This window comes from Ochlerotatus camptorhynchus, unplaced genomic scaffold (genome assembly GCF_037179485.1).
Source record: "Ochlerotatus camptorhynchus isolate MF236.1 unplaced genomic scaffold, CSIRO-AGI_Acam_v1.1 ptg000188l, whole genome shotgun sequence".
NCBI classification, from domain to species: Eukaryota; Metazoa; Arthropoda; class Insecta; order Diptera; family Culicidae; genus Ochlerotatus; species Ochlerotatus camptorhynchus.
The window spans coordinates 1,880,322-1,904,513 of NW_027040678.1; the positions used below are offsets into that span (position 1 = coordinate 1,880,322).

The following is a 24,192-nucleotide window of genomic DNA, read 5'->3' on the forward strand; positions in this document are numbered from 1 at the left end:
TTAAAGTGTAAAGATGTGCAGCGATCATTTCTCACTTCATTTTTAAAACGCAAAAACAAATACAGTTTATTACTAGAATTAAAATCTACTTTGTTTTATGTATTTATAACAAGCTTATTATATCTACTGCTTCAAAAAGAACTATGTTTCGTCAACTCTGTGTAAAGTTATTAGCAAATGAGCAGTTCATGACCAAAACAGTGTATGCCAAGCATGCCTGCCACCCATTGTAGCCTCTCTGTTTGGCTTAATAACCTCTCACTGCATGAAGGACCAAAAACGGTTTGGGTGGATGCATAGACAAAATCGCTTATGCACATCCACGGGATTAAAAAGAATCTCCTTCCAGCAACAAAATTGCACAGTGGGTCAAAAAACGAGCCGCCCAACAAAAAGTCCTAATGAGTGGGGAGAAGAGCCCGAGCTTTATCCACGAAATGTTAGCAACGGGAAGTTGGCATTCCCACTCTCCCCCATCTAAATCGCTTCAATCGGGTACCCTGATGGTCGCTCCCAATCCCCAGTATTTTGTTGCATGATTAGTAAAGACATGAATGTAAGAAAGTATATTATAACCATATACGACCTTCATGCTCAGGCTGAATTGCTTCTGAAACGTAAAATTAATTATATATCGATCAACATATCATATGATTTAAGGTTATGCTTGAGTTTGGTCCAGGTGTAGGCTGACAAACTGAAAAAAATCATTAAATTATACCACCATCCAATCATACATAAGAGTAAGCAGCTTAATTTAATGGATTTAATAAACTAAATTTATTCAGGTTAGGCCAGCTTCTTTTTCAATTTATTTATTGGGGCTCAACCGTGGTAAACAATTTTGTAATTTTGACATGATAAACCAATAAATTGTTTTGTTAATTATTTATTTTGATAATCCAATTGCTTTCAGTGCTGCCGTTCTTCGCATGTTGCTCCTATAGTCGTTTTTGTCAAAACTGAGCAACAATTGGTAGCTAACTACCCATATTTTCATAATAATGGATGAACTCAACAACTTTATTCTTATTAAGATGTAATTTGTTGTGTCGAATTGTGGGTTTTAGTCCTAGTCAGGAACGGGTCACTTCGTCGGGGGTACCCGGAACATGTCCGGATGTGACCAATGTGGTCCTGGGCACTCGGTATGACCACCAATGAACTTGTTGTTGAATTCTCATGTGATTTGAGGTGTCGGGTAATCCATACTCTCCGGAACACTTTCCGACCATATCTCGGGAACCAAAAATATTTAAAAGCGTTCAACCATAAAACCTTGCATTTGGCGGTTGTTGCATCCAATTCAGTTTAGTGGTTGTCGAGAAACATGAGTGTATTCATTTCGTCACACACAGACAGACATTTTCCGATCTCGTCGAGCTGAGTCGATTGGTATGTGATATGTATACCCTTCTCTGTAAGAAGGGTAAAAACCTCCAGGACCGACCGCCCAACGACGCTCAATTCAGAGAAAACAGTTTCACGATACAGCTTTTATTTTATCATCTTTGATCATCATAAAGCCATTATCGTTAAGGTTAAATTAGCAAGCTTATACCTAGGCTGTTTGGTCGTTTTTTCACTATGCCACATTCGAGCATAAACGGAAGAAAGCCTTCAGTTCTTCAAGCGCAAAATTTCTCCGATGATGAATAGCTCAGTAACTCGCAAAGTTCAACAAAAGTGAAGGTCGGCTGCACCTGAATTGAGCGAGCCGAAGTAAACTGAGAGTTCAGAGCAAAGCCTACCTCAGTCGTTACTGTTGTTGTTGTTGTTGTTGTTGTTGTTGTTGTTGTTGTTGTTGTTGTTGTTGTCAAGCGTGGGAATTGTAAGCTTTCCATCCACCCACCAACGCTTGTCATATGGCGGATCAGTTGAGTAGCAACAGCCATGGTGCTTGGCGGATAAAGAGGGGGGAGGAAGTGCACAAAACTGTTGCATGTTACTGCACATTTACTCTCCTCGGCTGCAATCGAAATGGCTGTATATAACGTGGTTTACATACATCCATAACCGCAGAACGGTGATTTAATTACCCCCTTTCGGAAACCGTGTGAGCGGAGCTTGCGTGCTTGAGTTTGTATGTATGCATATATTTTTGTCGACTCTCGGTGCTATTTTTTTCGAGTGTACATACATGTAAATAATACATCAGCCTTGACAGTGACTTGAGTGACGTTGTTGGTCGCCGGTGTGTGTATTGATGGTGGAATTGAGTGGAGGCTATTTATTTCCTGGCCGGCTCTTTTTGGGGGCTCCCCAGAGTGATGAAAAGCGTGGTTGGCTTACCTACCACCCGCCAGATGATGCATTATTCATCATCGTTAGGGTTAAGTGAGACATCGAACACACGTTGGGTATTGAAGAAATATAGTGAAAAATAAATTTACAACAGATATACCCAATTCTATTTGAGATAGGTATAACAGATGTACAGAGTCTGCAATGAATCACCTCATATACATATTCTGTAAATCATTTTATAAAATTGATGTTAGTTCATTTTTCGACCAAGGCAATGAAATCAACTTGTGTAGAATTTATATGATGATATTGCAGATTTAGCACCTCATTAGACTACTGCGCTAAAAAAAAAGTACACAGTAATATTTTCGCACCGGTCATAAAATTCAAAGATTGCGCTTCTTAAAGTTTTCTAAAGATTGAATTCGTTAGTATAGCTTATACTGTTCCAAAGCTGCTATTGATTTCAAGTAAGTCAATTTTTAAATCTTCTGGCCTGTGAGAAAAAAATACTCGTGCAATCAATACGAGAGTCTAAAGTGGTACGAAATGCGCAATATTCACTCCGAAAAAAGTTGCTTGTACGCTTCGAATCTAAAGTACTGTAAAACGGGGTATCTTTGATAATTCGGGTAACTTTGACAGTAGCATATAATGATGAACTTTAATCTTCTGCACTATTTTCGAACTGGAAACATTGGGTGCATTTTATTACCTTTGACGAGGGGCGACCCCGGCGTAGTGGTTAGCATCCATACCTCTCACGCCAAAGTCACGAGTTCAAATCTCACCCCGGACAAGTCACGAATGACACAAGAGTGTTAAAGTGACTATAACAAAAAAAAATACCTTTGATGTCGTATTGAGTTTTGTGGTTGTATGTTTTACAGATTTTTCAGATATATGAAAAAACTATTTTCTTGTTTTTCGCCTGATTCACTCAAACAATCACTTATCAAATGTATTTCCGAGTGTTCACTCGGCTGTCGACAGAAGCAGACCACTCTCAATGTGTGTCACGCGATCGTCTGTTTACTCGGCAGCAACCATTGTGTGGTCCTCCTCATTGTTCTTCATAAGTAGTTCTTTCAGTCGATGCGTCGTCAACTTTGCAAAGCAACCGTTTCGTGATGAATGTGTGAGTGCTTATTGGATAGCGGAAGATAAAATGTTTATTGTGTTGTTCCTTTTGACTATAGTTTTAAGATGTATTGTATAGTGAACAAGAATCCTCGGCTCTGTAAAGTTAATTCGGTTGAGCCTTATCAAATAAATTAATAATAATAATAACAAATGTATTTCCATCACATGTTAAGCCATCACAAATTCAATGTTGTCTACGTTTCTTATTATATTCGAATTAAAAGTTTCATATTTGTTTAACTAAATTGTTTGAGATTCACGCATGTTTTTTCTACATTCATCGAGTACCATCAATGTAACCCCAAAACAAACAAAAACTGATGTTCGGTTACAAGACAAAAAATAGTGCAATTGCAATAATTTCCGTTGAACATATTATTAACAAATTGACTCTACGATCCTCAGTACTTGTTTAAAAATTATATTTGAAATGCACTAATTACTGTAAAAAATATTTAGCATGTACTTAACTAAAACTATCAAAGCAATTCTATTTGATGGTACTTTGTTTAGTGGGTATATTTGATAATGTTACATTGAATATTACAACCAGTACTGCCATCTATGTTTCATAGATTGTAAGCACTTCAAATCTTCGATTTTTTTTTATATTTTGGATATCGGAAAGAATCTCCAAAATTATACCCTGGATCCAATTTTTGCATGTTCAGAAAATAGTCAAATCGACGTAAGTACTGTTATATCAAATTATGGCACATATCGATTGTACTAAATGGTCTAAACTTGATTTTACATTTATATACTTACCAATACTTACCTTTTCATCCAGAAGCCTTGTATAGATGGAGAAAAGAATAAAGATTCATTCGAAGTCGAGCCGTAAACGGTACGACGTAAAAAGTACGTTTGTAAACAATGTCTTCAAATGTCAATTTATCACAGCTCATAGCTCACCCACGCAAACTAACACCTGAACTGATGGTTCGTGATATAATTGTCGTTTGAAGCTATTGTTTACAAAATTACTGACGTCGATTTAACTATTTTCTCGAGCAATAAGTCATTTGAACTCAGAACTCAAAAAAGTATCAACATATTTAAAACTTTTCGAGCTTGTAATTTTATAATGTTATCTCTTATAATTCCTATTAACTTCGCTGCACATCTGCAGTTACCTATTTTTTTAGAATTTCGTTGGTTTTTTGCCAAATTTTGACGTAGGACTACGGGTGTGATTTCTATATGGGGGTACCCTTTGTGAAAACCAAAACTGGAACATGTAACAAAATTATGAAAGATTTTGAACTTTAATAACTCAGCTGCCCCTGGACCAATTTCAATAATTTTATCACCAATCGACCAGATATATTTCTACGCATGTGCTAAATTCAATCATTTATCATTTTCAAAAAATCACTATCGAAAAAAGCACGAATGTACAACTGTTGCTATGATAATTAAAATTATCACCGATTGCCTGCGAAAAGCGATTTCCCTAACACAGATTTCAAAGTTGAATTCCATCCGGTCTCACCAAACGGTGTTTAATCAATCACCGCGTGGTGAGTGGTGGTGTTCTCCAGTACACAACGAAACGCTCCCCACAAGCAGCTAGCTACCATGGCTGGCATCAACCGCTGATCGGATTCAGTTCCAATCACCGTGTGTGGTGGTGTCCGGTCGTTGGCATCAGCTACAGCAGCAGCAGCAGTGCTTTCGGCGCGTGGCGTTGAACTTTGTTCTCCAGTACACAACGAAAGGCTGCCTGCAAGCAGCGAGCTGCAGCCCACATGAGCGTCGATAGAAGGAGGAAAAAGCCGCACCGCTATTTATCGGAATCAGTAGCTCTTCGTGAGTTGCTGTGGGTCATCTATACCAAGCGCGTCACCCTCCTTCCAAACAACATACAGCTCACCAGCCTTATCTGTATTTAACACCCTAATAGCTCAGCATTACTCAACCATCACGACAAAACGGTCCTTTTCAGCACCACCATAAATTTCTAAAAGAGTGTTGTTTGGACATTTGTCAAGGTCATCAATCGGATGTCACTCATATCAAGATAGAGCTGGAATTAGGGCGTAACAACTTTTGTAAACAATGACTTCTTTCGATGATGTCTTGAAAGTCAAGGCTCACCCACGCTAATCAACATCACCATCAGGTAGGGTAAGACTTCCTCTACCCGACGGTAATGTTGGTTTGCGTGGGCGTGCCTTGAGTTCCTGAAAATCATCGAAAGAAGTCATTGTTTACAAAAGCTGTTACGCCTAATTGCTGCTCTATTTAGATATGTTTAAATCTAACATACCATATACTTTAAGGCAACATTGGGGGTGCGATTCCAAAAACCAAAGTCGGTCGCGGCATGAAAGTGGTCTGATTTTGATCCAGAGATGATGGATTTTAATTCTTAATACGCCAATCGATCAGAAATTTTTTCTACGAATCCGTTAAAATTAAGACTTCATCATTTTTCAAAATGTGATAATTGATAATTGAAATTATCACCGATTGCCTGCGAAAAGCGATTTCCCTAACACAGATTTCAAAGTTGAATTCCATTCGGTCTCACCAAACGGTGTTTATTCAATCACCGCGTGGTGAGTGGTGGTGTTCTCCAGTACACAACGAAAGACTGCCTGCAAGTAGCGAGCTGCAGCCCACATGAGCGCCGATAGAAGGAGGAAAAAGCCGCACCGCTATTTATCGGAATCAGTAGCTCTTCGTGAGTCATACTAAAGCGCGTCATACTAAAGAGTATACTCAAATTCATATTCCTATACAAAACACAAGCTCCTGCTGCAGTTAACAAATAAGATTTATTATATAAGACCACGTAGTTCTACGTCACCATTGCGCACAATCCCATTCTATTTTAATTTTATTAAACTTAATAATTAAAGAAGTTTTGAAAATTAAACAAAATTTCCTTAACTACAACGAGTTATGACTTAATTGTTTTAAGACTTCACAGACCTTCAAGAAGCATCGTAAAATTTATGGAAAGTTCGTAGACATTAATTGAACTGCGCTTAAGTTCTGAAAACATTGTATAAGTGCAGCAATTTAGAAAAAAAAATCAGCTTAGTTTAAAAAATCTCAGGAAACTTTGTGGAAGTTTTCTTTTAATTTTCATAGAACTTCAGTGAAATCCAGTTGAGAATGAAACTTCAGATAATTTGGTACAACTTGACAAGTTTTGTAGAAGTTCTGAAAAATCTATAGAACTTCATCAAATATTGTGAAAAATTAGCGAATTTTGTAGAAAATCAAGGAACTATGCTGAAGTTCGATGTTTTTTTTAATCTCATTTGATTGAGGTGTTCAGAGGACATCTTCGAAATTCAGGAAATTTATGGTTCGGAAAATGTCGTAAAAATTCAAATAAAACCAATAAATTGGGGGTGCTTTATAGATACCCGGGAAAACTTCATACAACTGGGAACCTTATAAAAGTTTAGGAAACTTCGTTGAATGTAGGGGAATATTGTTTTTTAAAGAACTTCATAAAAGTGCATTTAGCTTCAGTGTTTTGAAAAGTTTATTGGACTTAAAATATAATTTGGAAATTCCGTAGACAATCTGGAAATTTTGAAGAACTTCAGGGCCCTTTGACGAAATGCAGCTAAGAATTATGAGAACTTAGTAGAATTTAAACGAATTACGTAGAAATTCCAGGGACTCCGTAAAGCTTCATAAAAATGCTGAGATGATTTTTTAATTCAGCCAAAAGTGTAGAAGTAAACTTTGTAGCAAACCTAGAAGGTCAGCGAGCATTGTAGAAATTTAGTATGCTCTTCAGAACTGCAGGCTTTGATTTGGGAACTTTCTAGAAGTTTTGAGAGCTTTGTTTCGCTCAGATCTTTAGAAAAGCTCGTAGAAAAGGTTCAAGGTAATTCCTGAAGTTTGGTTGTCATGGCATGGGCGTTCTAATATCTTGATAGAATTGAGAGATCTTAGAATAAATATGGAACTTGAAAGTGATGGAAGCTTGTAGAAGATGAGAAAATTTTCAGAAATCAAAGCTAAGGAAAGTTTGTAGAAATTCTAGCATCATTAGAGAATTTTTCGAGGTTTTGTTGTTGTTGGCAGATGACACCTTCGCCTAATTGTTATGTATAGTGAACAAGAAATCTCACCGCTGTAATTTTCATTCGGCTGTGCCTAATAATGTAGAGTATTTATAAAAAAAAAATCACTGGCATGGCAAAATGCTGATAATTTTTTTTGCTTTTTCCGTGGCTTTTTGGTAGCAGCCTCTTTTTTCTTCGGCACCCTTTCCATTTGAACTGCGTGTTAACCAGCTTTTCTATTATCAGTAAATCGAAATCAGTCACATTTTGCAGTACGTATATTTCATTTGGAAAAAAAGACCTGGCATAACAGGTTTTCTTAACCGTTAAAATGTAATCAGATTGAAGTTGAAAGATTAAGGAACCGTTTAACCCTTTGTCTGTGCCTCTTAAATTGCAAAAATCCTTCAAAACTTGTATTACATAAAATTTGGAATATGTCTCAACTAAGAGGTTGCATATCAATAAGATCTTAGCATGCTAAAATGTCTTATAAAATCGTTTAGAAGAATGATCAAAATTTCAAAAATTGATTGGGGTCATATTGACCTCAAGATATAGACAAAGAATTAAATATATTGAGCGAAGTGTTTTGGTGAGAAAATACAGCGAAATCAACGGTTAAATTTTAGTTGCCGAGAACAGTCAATGGGTGCCAAAGTCATCATTTACCCTTCTTTTTTTTAATCTCGGAATTATCCGGGATATTTGTCAATATTCTGGTAGTTATAAAACAAATTCAGGACTCCGGAACATGTGGAAATAACATTTTTTAAGAATCTCGGACTTAGCAAAAAAAATTTATTAAATTTAGAAATTTATTCAATTAGGTAGGGTGGTTGTACCAGTAATGGCTATACGTTTCTATTATGGTATGTTCTATTTATGGCCTATGGGAATTCCACAGGCCATAATTGGAACACACCATATTAAGAATGTATAGCCATAACTGGTATACCTACCCTATAGCTGTTTCTAAGGTCCTGGGACTTAAAGGAAATATTTGTGAAGCCAGATTTTTAACTATTTCAGCATTGTGGTTGCAGTCAGTGACATTGCTCTAGATCTTGGACATTGAGGCATTATCAAGAAACTGGGACTTTTAATTTTCAAGATCGCACACTCTGAGACGTTAGATTCGAAGAAAAGAAATAATGAAATCCGTTGAAATCCATGATTTTGGATCTTTTTAAGTCACTTTGACTTTGAACAAACTTTAAGATCTCCGACTAATTTTTTATAAGATTCTAAGATGTGGAAAATAAAATCACGATTCTGGAACTTTGATAAATTTTCTAGATCTATATGTGTAGGACTCAAAGAAGTTTTCTGAACGCCCAACATTGAAAAAGTTTGTTCAAAATCCCAGCTTCGAGACTTTCTAAATTCTAGGACTTGGAAATAATTGGAAATTTTCGTAACAAATTTTTCTATCGTTGAAATACTGACTTGGGCCATAACCCATCATACCACACATCAAATCACGTTGGTTAATAATCAGTATCCAGGGTCAGTCAACAATTCCGGATTTTCTTCGGGGTTTATCAAAGTGTGGCAGAAGAAAGACTATCTAAAATACAAGCTACCCCAATGTTGCAATCCCACAGTGAACTCAATTTATACCAGTGTTATTGCAAATTTACCTAGATACGTCATCTAGCAGCGTTCTAATTTAAGGGCAGTTGCATTCCACTTTGGCGAAATCGATTTCCACTTGCCATACTAAACAGGTCATGGCTGCGATATATAAACAAACATCACGCCATCACTTCACCGCCGGCTGCCTGAACAAAAAACTAAGCTAGAATTGGTGAAATTAATCAACTTCGCTGACTGCAATAGAAAGCAATCCTTCTCCAATCGAAAATTTATTTAATCTAGTTTCGAACTTGTTGTATTTGGTGATAATTTCCGCGAATTCCCACCCCCGATCGACAGATGAAGCTTAACATGTGTTTCTTGTTTGTGTACAATCGGCTGGTTTTCCACTTTATGTGAATGTTCAATGTATATCCCCGCTGAAAATGGAGAACTAACTTAATTGCCCTATAAACTTCATTAGCTGCAGTCGTTATTTGGCCACTTTTGGCTTAGCTTCTCGCATGATTTCACCTTGTACACAGACGTTTGGTCTCTAATTCACCGTCTCTATAGGTTAGTTGATGCTTGGTGGTAGGTGCACTTTTTCTTTTGTAGTGGGAAACCACCGCAAAGCATTGCAATTAAATTAAAATCACCCTCGGTAGGAAATCGATAGTTACAGATCAAAACAATCACGTTTGATTAGAGATTGCACACATCTGCGCTGCAAGGCGCAATGAAAGTCCCATGTATACCATCTTCACCGATCGATCGGCATCTAAATGGCAATCTTCAAACTAGGTATCTTGCAATCAAGCGCGCATTACTTTGTGACTACCGAATCAAGTGCCACATCCCAACAGCAGGCAGGCGGGTTTCTCGTGTCTCGATATTTGCATCTGTTGCATTGCACGAAGCACCCTTAAAACCTGTCCTGCAATACCTACCTACTTCTCAGCTCAGACTTGCTCGATAATGCTTTCTCGTGGGTTTCGTCTTAGACGAAAGCGAAAGCCTTGCCTTGGCCGGTCGTATAAATTTTCAAGCAAGCGGGACCTGCACTGCGTGTGCCGTAGAGTGAATGCTAATAAATAGGTTAGTCGACGGACCGGTTCGGCTCAACCAGCCAGTCGGTGCTGATATTACCGATGCTAATATGCGCTTGTATGATGGGAGAGTCCAAGCGTCGACGCGCTTGGTCAGTGTTCCACCACTTACCCTCCCAACTGGCTTCTAGCTGGATGAAAGTGAAACGATTGCTTTTACTTTCAATCGAGAGGCGAAAGTTTCGGAATTGATGGATTTGAGAGGAGTGCTTGGTTGTTCTAAGCTGAGCTTTATGTTATGTTTTTCATTATTTCTAACGGTGACGATCGGTAATTCGCTAGAGATCCGAAATTTTTGTTTCCGCGGAGATATTAACCGCGTTACACCTCAAAGAGTTCCAAATTGACTACATCAACGAATCGACCTCTAGAAAATTTGCATATTATGTTACAATACTTAATCCAATAAAAATAAACATTTACCGCTACCGAGGTGTAACGTGAATTGCAAATTCATTCTCGATTTGTTTTGCTACTGGAGGAACTTGATAATCCTTGATTTTGTTGATGTTAGTCATGTAAATCCTGACACTCGTTTTCCATGGACGTCCTAGAAACTTCGCAGGTAAGATCGAATCATACTTCTTATACCTTTGAACCAGGGCTGGGTAGTCGGAGTCGGACGCATTTGTGAACATGAGGAGTCGGAGTTGGAGTCGGAGTTGGAGTCGATAAAAAATAACGACTTCGATTTTAACGAAAAATAATTTTAAACTAGATCGTCACAAAAGTAGGTCTATGAGCACTAGACTAATGCAAAATTTGAAATGTTCGCTCCACAGTGCTCAAACGGTTCCAAAACGGGTCCATATTAGCCTCCCAAAATTTAAACTCTTTTGGTAAGAAACTGATTTGGCATAAACTATTTGAAGTTTATATGGAAATTACTATGGGAAAACCAAACTTTTTGTTCATTGTCTTCTAGCCTTTTTTACATATTGTACTGTTAACAAGTACTATCGCTATTCTTATGGGAGATTTTCTAAGCTACAACTTTGCAAAGTTGTCGCATACAGTTGGATCCCCCTTCTTGGGGACTTTTACCAAGACGCCCTGCAGCCAGTCGGCCGGAAAAGTCGCGGTATCCCAGAAATTGACGAATAGTTGATGCAACATTTGTGAGGATAGCATGGGGTCAGCTTTGAGCATGCGATCGACCCCCGGGGCTTTGTTGAACTTCATACTTCGGATGGATCCTGCAATGATGGAGCTTCAGTGTTGACGCGAGTAACGTGCCTCACCCTTGGCGAGATGTTGATGGTTGGTTGACCGTTGAAACTTCGAGAAGTTGTTCAAAGTGCTCAAACCAACGTTTCAACTGGTCAGTGGGGTCGGTGAGCAACTGTCCAGTCGCGTCTTTCACAGGCATCCTTGGGTTCACCCTTGCCCCGCTCAGGCGTCGTGAAACATCATAGAGGAGGCGGATATCGCCAGTTGCTGCGGCTTTCTCCCCTTCATCAGCCAGGGAGTCCACCCACGCTCGCTTGTCCCGTATACAGGAACGCTCAACTTCCCTCTCTAGAGCCGAATACCACTGACGGGCCTCGTTCTTGCCTCCTCGGGTCCTTGCTCGCTCTATCGCGGCTTTTGCTTCTCTCCGCTCCTCGATCTTCCTCCAGGTTTCATCGGTGATCCACTCCTTCCTCTGAGTGCGCAGCTCACCCAGGTTGTTCTCGCTTGTTTCAATAAAGGCATTCTTGATGCTCGTCCACTGTTCTTCTACGCTGCCACCTTCCGGAATATTAGCTGCGTGAGCCTCGAGTTCTTCGACGAACGATCTCTTCTCTGCTGGGTCTGGGTCTGCTTCGCCGTTGAACCCGCGCAATGCGTAGGCGGATCTCACCGACCAGGAGATGATGGTCAGACGCGATGTCAGCGCTGCGTTTATTCCGAACATATAGAAGGCTCCGTCTCCATTTTCGGCTGATGCAGATGTGGTCGATTTATACACCAATCCATCACGGGAGACCCATGTGACTTTATGCACTGGGCGATGGGGGAAGAGCGAACCCCCGATCACCATGTCGTTGTTTCCACAAAACTCTGCACGGACTTCACAAAGTCCTAGGATTTCAAGCTTCATACGGCGGGCCTCACTGGCAAGTTTTGCCAGTTTACCCTGTTGGGCTAGCGTCAGTACATTCCATGTTCCAATTCTTGTCCGTTGTTTAGCGCTAAAAGTCGTTGCCCTAAAATCAGTTCGTAATCTTTCACTATAGGTTTCTGTAACAATTTGAAGGTTTCGGAGTCAGTAGGTTGTTAGCCTAAGGTCTCCTATCTGCCATCTTGGGTATAGCTTTCGGGGAGAAGCATTTCGTATTCAGCCGCTGGATGCCAGTCAGACGCTGTTTGAGCCGCCCCTAACATGGAAAACAGACGCTCGGGTTTTAACTCAGTCGGTAAAGGCGCAGCTACAAAGCAAGACCATGCTGGAGGTGGCTGGGTTCGATTCCCGGTCCGGTCTAGGAATTTTTCGGGTTGGAAAATGTCTCGACTTCCCTGGGCTTGCCTTGCCACACAATTATACCAGTGCAAAAATGGTACAGGCATCGAAAGCTCTCAATTAATAACTGTGGATGTGCATCTAGAACACTAAGTTAAGAGCACGCAATAAGCTAATATGCGATATGCAATAAGCTTGAAATGCGAAGAAGAAGAAGGGGTTGGTTACCCGATCTTCCCTAAGGTTACTCGTTCGTACTCCAGCCGGCGCCGCGGGGAGGAAGAGATAGGAGTTACTGGAATTTGTTTGTACGAGATACAAAAAAAAGGGCTAAGCTCTGAACATAATGGCAATGCCATAGTTTCGAAAATTTATCAAGCCCAAGATCGCGATAAATTTCCTGAATGATTTTGGTGATAATCCTAAACTATTTCTAAGACTCGGGCACGAGATTTTTTGTTAACTTCGCAATCTCAGTTTTTCAATGTCCGATTTTTGAACCTTGAAAATGTGTCATGTCACAAAATCTAGAAATTGTATTCATGTCTGGAATATTAAATTTACGTTCGATGTATAGAGGGCTTGTCAATGTTTGGATTTCACTCATCTTATTACTACGCTTTCAGACTATCGCTCTATCTCACTGTTCAGAAATGTCAAGCCTCATTATCTTGAACATGTTTAAACCAGTATTTTGAAATTTGTTCTCAAGTCGCAGAATCTTGAATTTCTGTGTAGGTACAGGATCTGGAAAAAAAATCAATGCATTATTTAACTAAAATTAACTCAAGAATTTCCTTAGAATCATTCCAAAATGTACTTTCAGGACAATACAGAGGTACTTTCAGGAGTCCCTCAATAATCGTAATATTCTCTCTGTTCTTCTCTGGAAATTTTCTTGTATAACAATCTTGGAATCCTGTGCGTCCAGAAAACTCTTGAAATTCACTCCATTTATCTTCTAATTTTATTCTTTAAAATTCTCGTCCTAATTTGGTTTAATTTCTCTAAATATTTTTAAAGCTTTTTTTTATTATTCCTCAGAAATTTTCCTCAAATACACAATACTACAATACCCTTAATAAAATGTCTTGGATTTTGTTTAATGCTCCTGAAAATTTCCCTGGAATGTCTTTGAAAATTTGTTCAGCTAATCAGAATTTCTTCGGAAAAATGCTGAAAATTCCCTGTGAATTTATTTCCTGTGATGTATTTCCTCAAATCCACAGACAAAAGAGTGCTAGAACTATTCCACAGCCGCAGACAGTATATGAGTATGTCAAACGTGCACTCTTTTGCCTGTGGATTTGAGGAAATACCTCAAATCCCCTCACCCATCAAAGTGTGAGTTAGGTAAAGGAGTGCGCATTTGATTAGTACTGCAGAGCTGGTAGCGAGTCACTTTTTAGTGACGTGGTCACTTTTTTCAAGCCAGTCACCAAAAAGTTTTTTTTTACACCAGGTCACTAAAGTCACTTTTTCTTGTGGTAAGTCACTATTTAAAAAAAAAATTTACCGTGAATTTATTTCAAGATTGATCATTCTTCTGATTAGGCCTACATTTTGTTCTATTTTTGAACAATTCTAAGTTGACGACCTTGTATAGTTTTTTTACGTTTAATCGTTCTTCTCTATCTACAGGGTGTCCACTCATTTGGCTAAATAAAGTTCCCTGAGTTTTCCAGGTTTTTCCATAACTTTGGCGGATAATTTCCAGGTTTATAATAAGAATGCTATTTATGAATTGTGTTAAAAATATGTTTTTAACGAAAACGCTCTTAAGACATGACAATCAGTTTTAAAGAAACAGCTTTACTATCAAATCCATTAAATGTTGAAGTTGAACACTTACTTCATTTTAGTAAGTCTAAGATAACAACATTTTTAATGCCTTGACGTTTCGTACTAGCAAAAATGTGGAAACTTTAATGAAGTTCTATTGATCTTAGAAAAGCTAGATCTAGAGATCTTTGGGGAATTCCAGAGATTTTAAGGGGAAGTCCCCGAAAAGTTAAGAATCTTTAAGGGTGAGTTTAGACAAATTCACGATAGTTCCATGATGTGCTGAAATAAAATCGAGAACCCTCAAGATGTTCCGAAAGATTCATTACAGAGACCTTCAGAAAATTTATGAAAACTTCATAAATATTTCAGGAACTTCACAGAAATCCAGAGAATTCCAGGGATGTTTAAAGGTGTTTACGAGAATTCCATTTATTTTAAAGCAGAACCGAGATCTTCATTAGAGTTGAGAGTTTTAGGGAAGCTCCGAGAACATCAAGACAGATCAGAGAATTAAAGGGTAGTTCTAAAAAATTCAAGGAAATTGCAGAAACCGTAATTTCCGGAAACTTCGGATTGCTCAGAGAAAATTTCTGGAACGCAATAAAAATTATAGGAACATCCGGAGGAGTATTTCAAGCGTGTTATTTAATCGAAATTTCAAGATCTACAAAAATTCGAAAATTTAGTTAAGTTGATTTGAGAACATCAACGAGGTTCCATTAATAAAAAAGAGGAGAACTTTTAGCAAGCACCGATATTCTCAAGAAATTCCAGAGAACTTCTAAGAAATTTATTTATTTTTTGATTGATTCATTATATTCAGTGAAGTTCCGAGTACTTCGAGGACGATCAGATAACATCAGAAAAATCACATTAACTTAAGGAAATTTACAGCGACTTACAAGGAGTTCCTTAGAATTATGGAATATTCCGATAATTATATGATTGATCCGAAAACTTAAGAAGCTTCAGGGAATTTTAAATATATATCAGAAAACTTACCGGAACATTTGTCATTTTAGAGATGTTAAGGTAAGCATAGAAAACTTCTGGGATGTCCAGGCTTTCCAGGGAAAATTAGTGATTTAAGGCAAAGTTCCGTGTGCGTTTTAAACTTTATAAAACTTAAAGGCAATTAAATCAATTTCAGTAAAATGGTGGGTTCTTTAAAAAAAATACTAAGATAATCAGGGCAGTCTACAGAATTTTAAGGAAATTGAGAAATATTTTGGGCAGTTTTAGAAACAGTTATGAATTAGTTTCAATAATTTGAACTTCAGACAAATCTTGCGAACTTCAGTGAAAATCATACAACTATTTTGATTATTTAGCTGCGGAAACTTAGAAAAGTTCCTGAAATTTCAGAATATCTCCGAAAGCTTCATAGAAGTACAGAGATCTACAGACAATTTTTGAGAACTTCATAAAAGCCTATGGAACTTAAAGGAAGATCCGAGAACTTCAGGAACTTTTATGGACATTTCGGGAGCATCTCAATTTTTTTTAGTAAAGCTCAAAAACAAAGGGGACTTCAGGGGAGTTCAGTTCCATTAGTTTCACTAAATTAGCGGGAAATTTCAAGAAGTTCCCAGATTTTCAGAGAACTTTAGGGATGTTATGTTCACGCAAGCTTAAACATTTTTAGAACAGTTCAATTAAATTCATGGTTGTACAACAAGCTTCATGAAAACTGCAAACACTTAAGATAAGTTTTGAGAGCTTCGAGAAAGATATTGATCTCGCTAATAAAGCTCTAAACAAAAACAAAACGTCAAAAAACAACATATATCCTCAGAGCAGGGAAATTACATAAATTTTTAAAAAGGTTCGAGAAATTCAGTGATTTTTTACATGTTAGAGAAGATTCATGATCGTTAGGAAAATTGGGGAAATTTTAGGAAGTCCGAAAAAGTTTAGAGAAGTTTGAAAAATGATGAGTATTGCGAGCATCAGGCTAGTTTCTCAAACTACAAAAGAACTTCAAGGTAATTTAATTAACATCAGGAATATTTTGAGAACTTTCACGTAGTTCTGAAGACCTCAGAATAGTCCATTCCATATTCAACGGAGATTTATCATAAAAATTCGTTTGGAGTTTACTATCTTAGGTTTAGGCTTCACATGCCTCTGAATTTTAAAATTCTATTTGTTACTGAAGATTAATCCATTCTGGATCTATAAAGTACAATGTGTGAATGAAAATAACTAGGAATATTAAATGTATTCTTAGTAAGAAAATTATTGAAAGTAAAATTCCCTGAGAATTCCCGGTTTTTCGACAAATTTTCTCCCCTAGGTCACTTTTGAGTCTTTTTTTTTACAACTTTAAGTCACTATTAGGTCACTTATATCTTCAACATGGTCACTAAAATCACTATTTTGACAGCATTGATCGCTACCAGCCCTGGTATTTTCGCATTAATGGCACACTGCCGTACTCTAACGGAACTATCAATCTATCCTCTTCAGAACTTTCTCTAGCTACTAAATTATCGCAATAAAACTTCATGTTGATATTAGTATAGCATTCAAAACACTTTGATTACACAAAAGAGCATGCTGTGGCTAATTGCTGAGTCACTTTCGAACAGGAAGATTGATAACTGACAGTAGGACAAGTGGATAATTTTTTTTTTCATACTGTATATAGCTTTGAATTAATCTACAATACCCTCAATCCTTGAATGAATGCGACGATCATAACAGCGACACGAACCCTAATATAATAAATTCTGTCTGCATCTATTTCTAAAATAAATGTACATTTATTTCACTGATAAAGGCACGAAAATAACGAAATTATTCATTCACCTCATGACTTCATCATCTTCATCAAACAAGTTGCCGTCTCTGATCTCCTCGGAAGGAACTGAGTTAAGTGTATCGTAATAAGCCAAAACGTGTCATCTCGCGTAGCTCGACAATAAAAACAACTTTTCACAATAAATTTAGTGTTTTCACTTGCCGCTTCCCCCTGCAACGAGCGACTTTATTATTACCGCTTGTATCGCATCATCACTTTCGGTCGAAGAAACGCTACCATCCTGCGTGCGTATCGCGGTAGCAAAATCACGATTTATTACCCTCTTGTCTAGGAAAGCGTAAATCCGAGCACAATCCCGCCCGGCCAGGCTTGCCAAAATCATCGCAATCGTCATAAATATCAAAGCGGACATTTAGGATCTAGTAGTTGCCCCACCCCCTGATCCACCTCGTTCACCTTAGGACCATTCATACTAATTTTGGCTTTCTGTTTTTCGCTTTTTGCAGCTCTTACAAAATCTCGGCAAAGTGGACCGAACCGGAGACGAGATCTTCGACGAGCACCTGAGCAACTTCAACAGACAGCAGAACAGTGCCACCAGACTACAGAAAGAGTTCAACAACTACATCCGATGTGTGCGAGGTTAGTTGGACTGCGTTTGGTTTGTGGATGAAACAGGCATGACATTAATAATCTTCCCCCTTCCACAGCCGTTCAGACCGCATCGAAGAGCCTAATGGAAGCCATAAGCGAAGTCTACGAAAGCCAGTGGACCGGATCGGAAGCACTGTACGCTCAGACCAACACCGTCGAGGTGCTGTTCCAGGACTTTTCGCACAAACTCGGTGATCAGGTGCTGATACCGCTCAACACCTACACCTCCCAGTTTCCGGAGATGAGGGTAGGCTACCTCGCTGATTCGCTCGAATTCGACAACCACTGACTTGCGAATTTATTTTACAGAAAAAGATCGACAAACGTGGTCGCAAGCTGGTAGACTACGACAGCCAGAGGCACTCCTTCCAGGGCCTGCAATCAAATGCCGCCAAACGCAAGGATGACGTCAAGGTTGGTGCCCTATTTCACGCTGTTGAAAAATGTCAGAAAGTAAATTTATCTCCTCTTCCAGATCACAAAGGGCCGCGAACAGCTGGAGGAAGCCAAGCGCACCTACGAAGTGCTAAACACTGAACTGCACGACGAACTGCCGGCGCTGCACGATTCCAGAATACTGTTCCTGGTGACGAACCTGCAGACCCTGTTCGCTTCCGAGCAGCAGTTCCACAGCGAAACGGCCAAGGTGTATGCCGAGCTGGAAGCGATCGTCGACAAATTGGCCACCGAATCGCAGCGAGGCTCATACACGCTCAAGAAGATCACCGGTAAGTGCCCGGGGTGGGGTCTTTCGAGCATTGGAAATCATTGACGAACCATGCACCTCCATAAATCTAAGCTAAAACTGACGTGTTTGCCGCGAAAGCGTCTAACGAACGCCATAGATTAGTCAAGTTTATTCCCCTTCTCAAGCTGATTGCTGCCGCCCCGTTACAATCAACTCGGTGAAACCTGCATGTGAATCTTTAAACAAACATCCATATCACGCTGAAAGTTTAATCGCTTGCAAGATAAACAACATATCTTTCCTTCAAAATGTGTGTAGAAAGAACGCCTGTCGCGTTTAAATTTTTCATCAGCATCTCCCCCCCCCCCCCAGCACCAATAAATCTAGAACGCAGAGGTCGCCCGATAAAACTTGGTATTTACCGACCGGCGACGCGTTGCATATTTTCTCGTTCTGAATTTTCATGGCAGATTGTGCCCCACCCCAACAAACAGTGTTGCATTTTTAAAGGATTATTATTTTCCCGGTGCTCTTTGCTAACATGACCATGAAAAGAAAAGGCAGTAAACATTTCAAGTCGAATGAGAAAGGGAGGAAAATGTTGCCTTTCTTTGCACCAACCTTCATAAAGAGAAAACTTTTTGGGATACTTGCTGGCTCGGGCACAGTGGGCTTGGTGCTTTAATCAAGAACGGATTATCCTAGCACTATTTGTGGTGACATCCTTTCTGACCCTTCTTACTAATTTTAATTCCGATGAGCTGCAATGATGGAGGTAAAGTTTTCAATAATCTTGAAATTGGTTTTTCATTAAATGAGATTTTGAGTCGTTTTCTAGTGGCAAGGCATGTTCTCATTGGATAAAATGATCCGGTCGTATCTCTGGAGCCAGTGGACTGGAGTATGTACTCCTAGGGCAACAGCAAGGACCAGAGTTAAAACAGCTGTTACACCGAAAGCTACCAGCAGTTAATCCCTAGATGAACTACAGTCACCCCAGTGCTATGGGAAACCTACAATTATGGGCCACTTCCATTTGATTAACACGAAGAACCGACTAGCCCATAATAGTGACTAGATTGGCCATAATACTGGGGTGACTGCAATGCTTGGGAAAACCTAAATTGACGGAGATCTCAAAACGAAATATGAGTTCTTTAGGAATTAAAACATAATAAAAAAAACTCACCCGCGCACAGAATAAAGCAGGCAGTTAAGCAGCTCCAGGTCAAATTACGAAAAAATAAACGAATTTTAGATTTTACACGCTCATTCAATTTTACTCAAAAGTGGAACTACTCTATGGTGAGTATACACATAGTTACTCACTTTTGAGTAATAGATGCATCTGTCAAACTTAGAGTAACTTCTACTCAGTTCTGGCTTTAAGAAAAAAATAGCGGAATTGAGAAAATAATACTCAGTTCTTGTATAAATGGTCAGTTTATAAAATGAGTACATTGAATTGTCATTGAAAGAATGCGGGGAAAAAACAGCATAGTTATCACAAGACAATAACAATAAAGTTACATTGCATTTATTTGAGAATTTTATAGAAGAACATGTGGTGTACATTAGCCTTCTCGACAACGTGAGATGTTTTGTACTCCTGAAATTAAATTTAATTCGATCTATCTTGTCGGCATTCGGCTAATTTTTCAAAATGGCGTATTCGATGTTTTTCCATAAATCATTTCATAGCTCTAAAACGGCTCATCTAATTGAAATGACGTCTGATACAAAGTTGAAACTGGATTGCTTTTTCAGAAAAAAAAACACACGGGAAAAAATTATCACAAATTTTCAATAAAAAAATGTCTTATGCTTGATACTCCTTCGACTAGTGTCTCCATTTTCATGTGTTTGGCTACCCAGGAATCGATAAACAGCTGATGGCTCATCCCGGTAATTCCCGGGCATCGGGAAATACTTTTATCCAGTGACCAAATAGGTTCATCAGAATCGAAGACAACATATCAAGAAGACTGGCAACTCTTCCATTTTCTCATACGAACGCTATGAAACAGGTACAATCGCGTCATCTGCCGCTCAAAGGCAAATGCTTCGAACGAATGTGATAGCAAAGATTACATCCTCAGAAGAAAGGTTTGTGTATTTGCTCATGTTTCTATGCGTTGCTTCCACCTTCACTCAAGAGCAGCGCAACTGTCTCTGTCGTTTGGATTCTGGCAAAGTTGCAAGTCTTCTTGATATGATGTCTTTGTCAGAATGCTATTTTTTTTTAACTTCCTGAAGTTTATTCAATTTCTCCGTGGATTTGGTTTAGACAGATTTTTCCCATTAAAGTTTATTCCAGCTTTTTCCTGGAATTTTCTGTATATTACCCCGTAAGCTTCTTCCGGCTTTTCCTACAAATTTGTCCAACTTCCCCCGGAATATTGTGCTAACTTTCTTTGGAAAATTCTTCAGATTTCCACCGGAAATTTCTTTCAACATCTCACAGAAATCTCTTTCTACCGGAATTTTATTTCCAACTTCTTCACGAATGTTCTTTATATTATCCCGTAAACCCTCTGGCTTTCGCCGGAAGAAGCTTCCGACTTTCTCCAGAAGTTTATTCAAACCTACCTCCTTAAGAAGTCCCCATGAAGTTTCTTTCGTCTTCTCCAGGAAGTTCCTTTAAAACTTCTACCGGAAGCTTCTATATAATTCTCCCAAAAGTCTATTTTACCTTCTTCTGGACGTTTCTCCATAAACTTCCTCCGGAGATTTAATCCGACGTCTATTGGAAGGTTTCTTCTGGCTTCCCCTGGAAATTTTCATCCGATTTCGGAAACCTTTCGCTTCTTCTGATACATCCCATCCGATTTTGTCCGAAAGATTCTTTAAACTTTCGCCAAGAGTTTCTCAATATGTTTCATGGAAGTTCCCCGGATGTTTTTCTGGCTTCACTTAGAACTTTCTTCAAACTTCCTCCAGAAGAGTTTCTTTCTTCTTTCTCTGGAAGATTGTTTGGCTTCCTTCAGAAGCTAATTCAATCATTCCCCGGAAATTCCTTTCGACTTGCCCTCGAGAGAACATTTCCCGTGCTTAGTCCTAAGGTTTAAATTTTCGCCTTGAGAAGCGACAAAAATATAGAATTAGTTAAAACTTTAAATAGGGAAAATGACGGCTTCGGCATGACAGACTATTTTCGGCAACCCAAATTAAAAAGCTAATTTCTCTGAATTTTCTTACGAGAACATTTCGTTGGATGCATTCTTAAGGCTTTCAGCTTCAATTTGATTATATTTTTACAACTGAGAAAAGCAATCTACCGTGCCAGCACCATATTTGACGCGTCCCTAATGATGACGCACTCGTCTAATCTTTATCGCATCTCGATTTTGACAAGATATTTTTTTTTAAACGTTGTTACATCAATATCCCTAGAGCTCAGGAACTAATACTTGCAGAAGTAACATTTCAAAAATAATTATTGAAAATAGTCAAACATTATTGAGTGCGTCGATTTAGAAACCGCTTCGAATATGGTGCCTCCACGGTAGCAAGGTTTTCTTGAAATAAAGCACACGCACTACAAAATGCTGCTGATTTCGAGTTGCCGATGAAAGTACAGCTGTTTAACACGCAGCTCAAATAGGAAGGTTGCCGAATAAAAAGATGTTGCCCACAATAGTCGCTCTCACAAGAGAAAATTGGAGTTTTTTCAAAAGCCTTTCAAAACAGTGTTTGGCAATTCTTTCGACTGAAAATGTTAGAGCAGCTGGCAGCAAAAGATAGTAAACAAACCAATACTGCATATGTGTGCGTTCCTTAGAGAAAAAGGCTATAGAAAGATGATCGCTGCTTAGGTTGCCGAGAATACGTAAATTCCCCTACAAATAAAAACCGTTTTTTAAACCTTTGATACCGATCAGCTCGAAAACAATCTCTGGCTCTTCTATCTTTGCTCTAGTGTAACGCCACTTTTTTGTCACTGCGATTCAGAAAGAGTTGACAGTCTCAGGGTCAGGGCTGGTAGCGAGTCACTTTTTAGCGACTTAGTCACTATTTTCAAGCCAGTCACTAAAAAGTCTCCTTTTTTAAGGCCAAGTCACTAAAGTCACTTTTTCTTGTAATCAGTCACTATTTTCCACTTTTTTAGCGTGAATTTATCATTGTTTGCTTTGTGACGTTTAATCGTCTTTCTCTATCTACAGAAGCCAAGAGAATTTCAGGGAAATTTAAAGGCGTTTACGGGAATTCCATTTATTTCCGAGCAGAAGCGAGATCTTCAATAGAATTGAGAGCTTTAGAGAAGCTTCTAGAACATCAAGACAGATCAAAGAATCAAAGGGCAGTTCAAATAATTTTAAAGAAATTGTAGAAACCTTAAAGAAGTTTCGAGAAACTCTGGGAATTTCCGTAAACAAAACTCCGAGAGAATTTCTGGAACGTGATAAAAATTATATGAACATCCGGAAAACGTGTGAGTATTTTAGCACCCTTAATATCATGGTTAATATCATGGATATTTCAAGAACATAAAAAAATGCGAAGATTTAGCTAAGTTGAACGAAGTTCCATTAATTAAAAAAATGCGAGAACTTTTAGCAAGCAGCGATTTCTTCGAGAAATTCCAGAGAGCTTCTCGATGGAGATATTTTTAGATAGTTTCATGATAGTCAGCGAAGTTCCTAGTACTTCGAGGACGATAGCTTCAGAATAATCCCAATAACTTAAGCAAATTTTCAGCGACTTACAATGAGTTCCTTGCAATTATGGGGTGTTCCAAGATTTATATGATTGATTCGAAAACGTCAGAAGCATCAGGGAATTATTAAACAAGTTTAGAGAACTTCAGGTAAACGCAGATAAGTTCAGGGAAATTTATTGAGCGTTTATAATGGTTATATTACTTAAGCAAAATTGTCGAAACTTCAAGGCAAATCAATTAATTTCAGTAATGTTGCGGGTTCTTAAAATATACTGCTGAATTCGGGGCAGTCTAGAGAACTTTTAAGATAGTTTTAATAGGAAAGTCTAGACTATAAAAGAAGTTTTATATTAGTGTCGATAATTTCAGGGAAGTTTCATAAACTTCAGAAAAATATTGAGAACTTCAGTGAAAATCATAAAACTATGTTAATTATTTCGTTCTAGTTGTCTTCAGGAACATTTCAAGAACTTAGAAATCTAGGGAGCTTAAGGGGAGATCCTCGAACTTCAGGAATTTTTATGAAAATGTGGGAGCATTTGAAAGAAGTCTAGTAAGCTCCGAAAATTGGAGGAATTTCAGGGGGAGACCCGTTCCATTAGTTTCAGAAAATTAATGGGAAATTTAAAGCAGTTCCTAGATTTTCAGATAACTTCAGAAACATTTAAAAGTCAATTGAGGTATTCGCATAAGTTCAGCAGTTCACTAAAGCTTAAACATTTTCAGGGCGGTTCAATTAGGTTCAGCGCAGTACAACAAGCTTCATGAGAACTCCAAAAACTTTAGAGCATTTTTGAGAAATTCAGAAATGAACCGAGAACCTCAGAGCAGTTCCGTTAACATTATAGAAGTCATATAAATTTTAAAGAAGTTTAGAGAACTTCAGCGAATTGTCAAACCTTTAGAGGAGATCCATGATCGTTAGAAAAATTGAGGAAACTTTAGGAAGTCCTATAAATTGTAAGCATCAGGCTAGTTTCTCGAACTACAAAACAACTTCAAGGCAGTTTCATTAACATCAGGAAAAAAAAATGGGAACTTTCAAGTAGTTCTGGAGACCTCAGAATAATTCATTTCATATTCA

General features: G+C 38.4%; 1 protein-coding gene across 3 annotated transcripts in view; it reads left to right on the forward strand.

The window, feature by feature from the left end:
• The window catches only part of Amph (amphiphysin), a 167,709-nt gene that overhangs the window by 126,586 nt on the left and 16,931 nt on the right, over positions 1–24,192 (forward strand). For all 3 annotated transcript variants that reach the window (XM_065223249.1, XM_065223250.1, XM_065223251.1), the window contains exons 2-5: positions 17,613–17,748; positions 17,817–18,007; positions 18,070–18,174; positions 18,236–18,488. In XM_065223249.1, the coding sequence (XP_065079321.1) occupies positions 17,613–17,748; positions 17,817–18,007; positions 18,070–18,174; positions 18,236–18,488 (685 nt within the window). The remainder of the gene's footprint in view (positions 1–17,612; positions 17,749–17,816; positions 18,008–18,069; positions 18,175–18,235; positions 18,489–24,192) is intronic.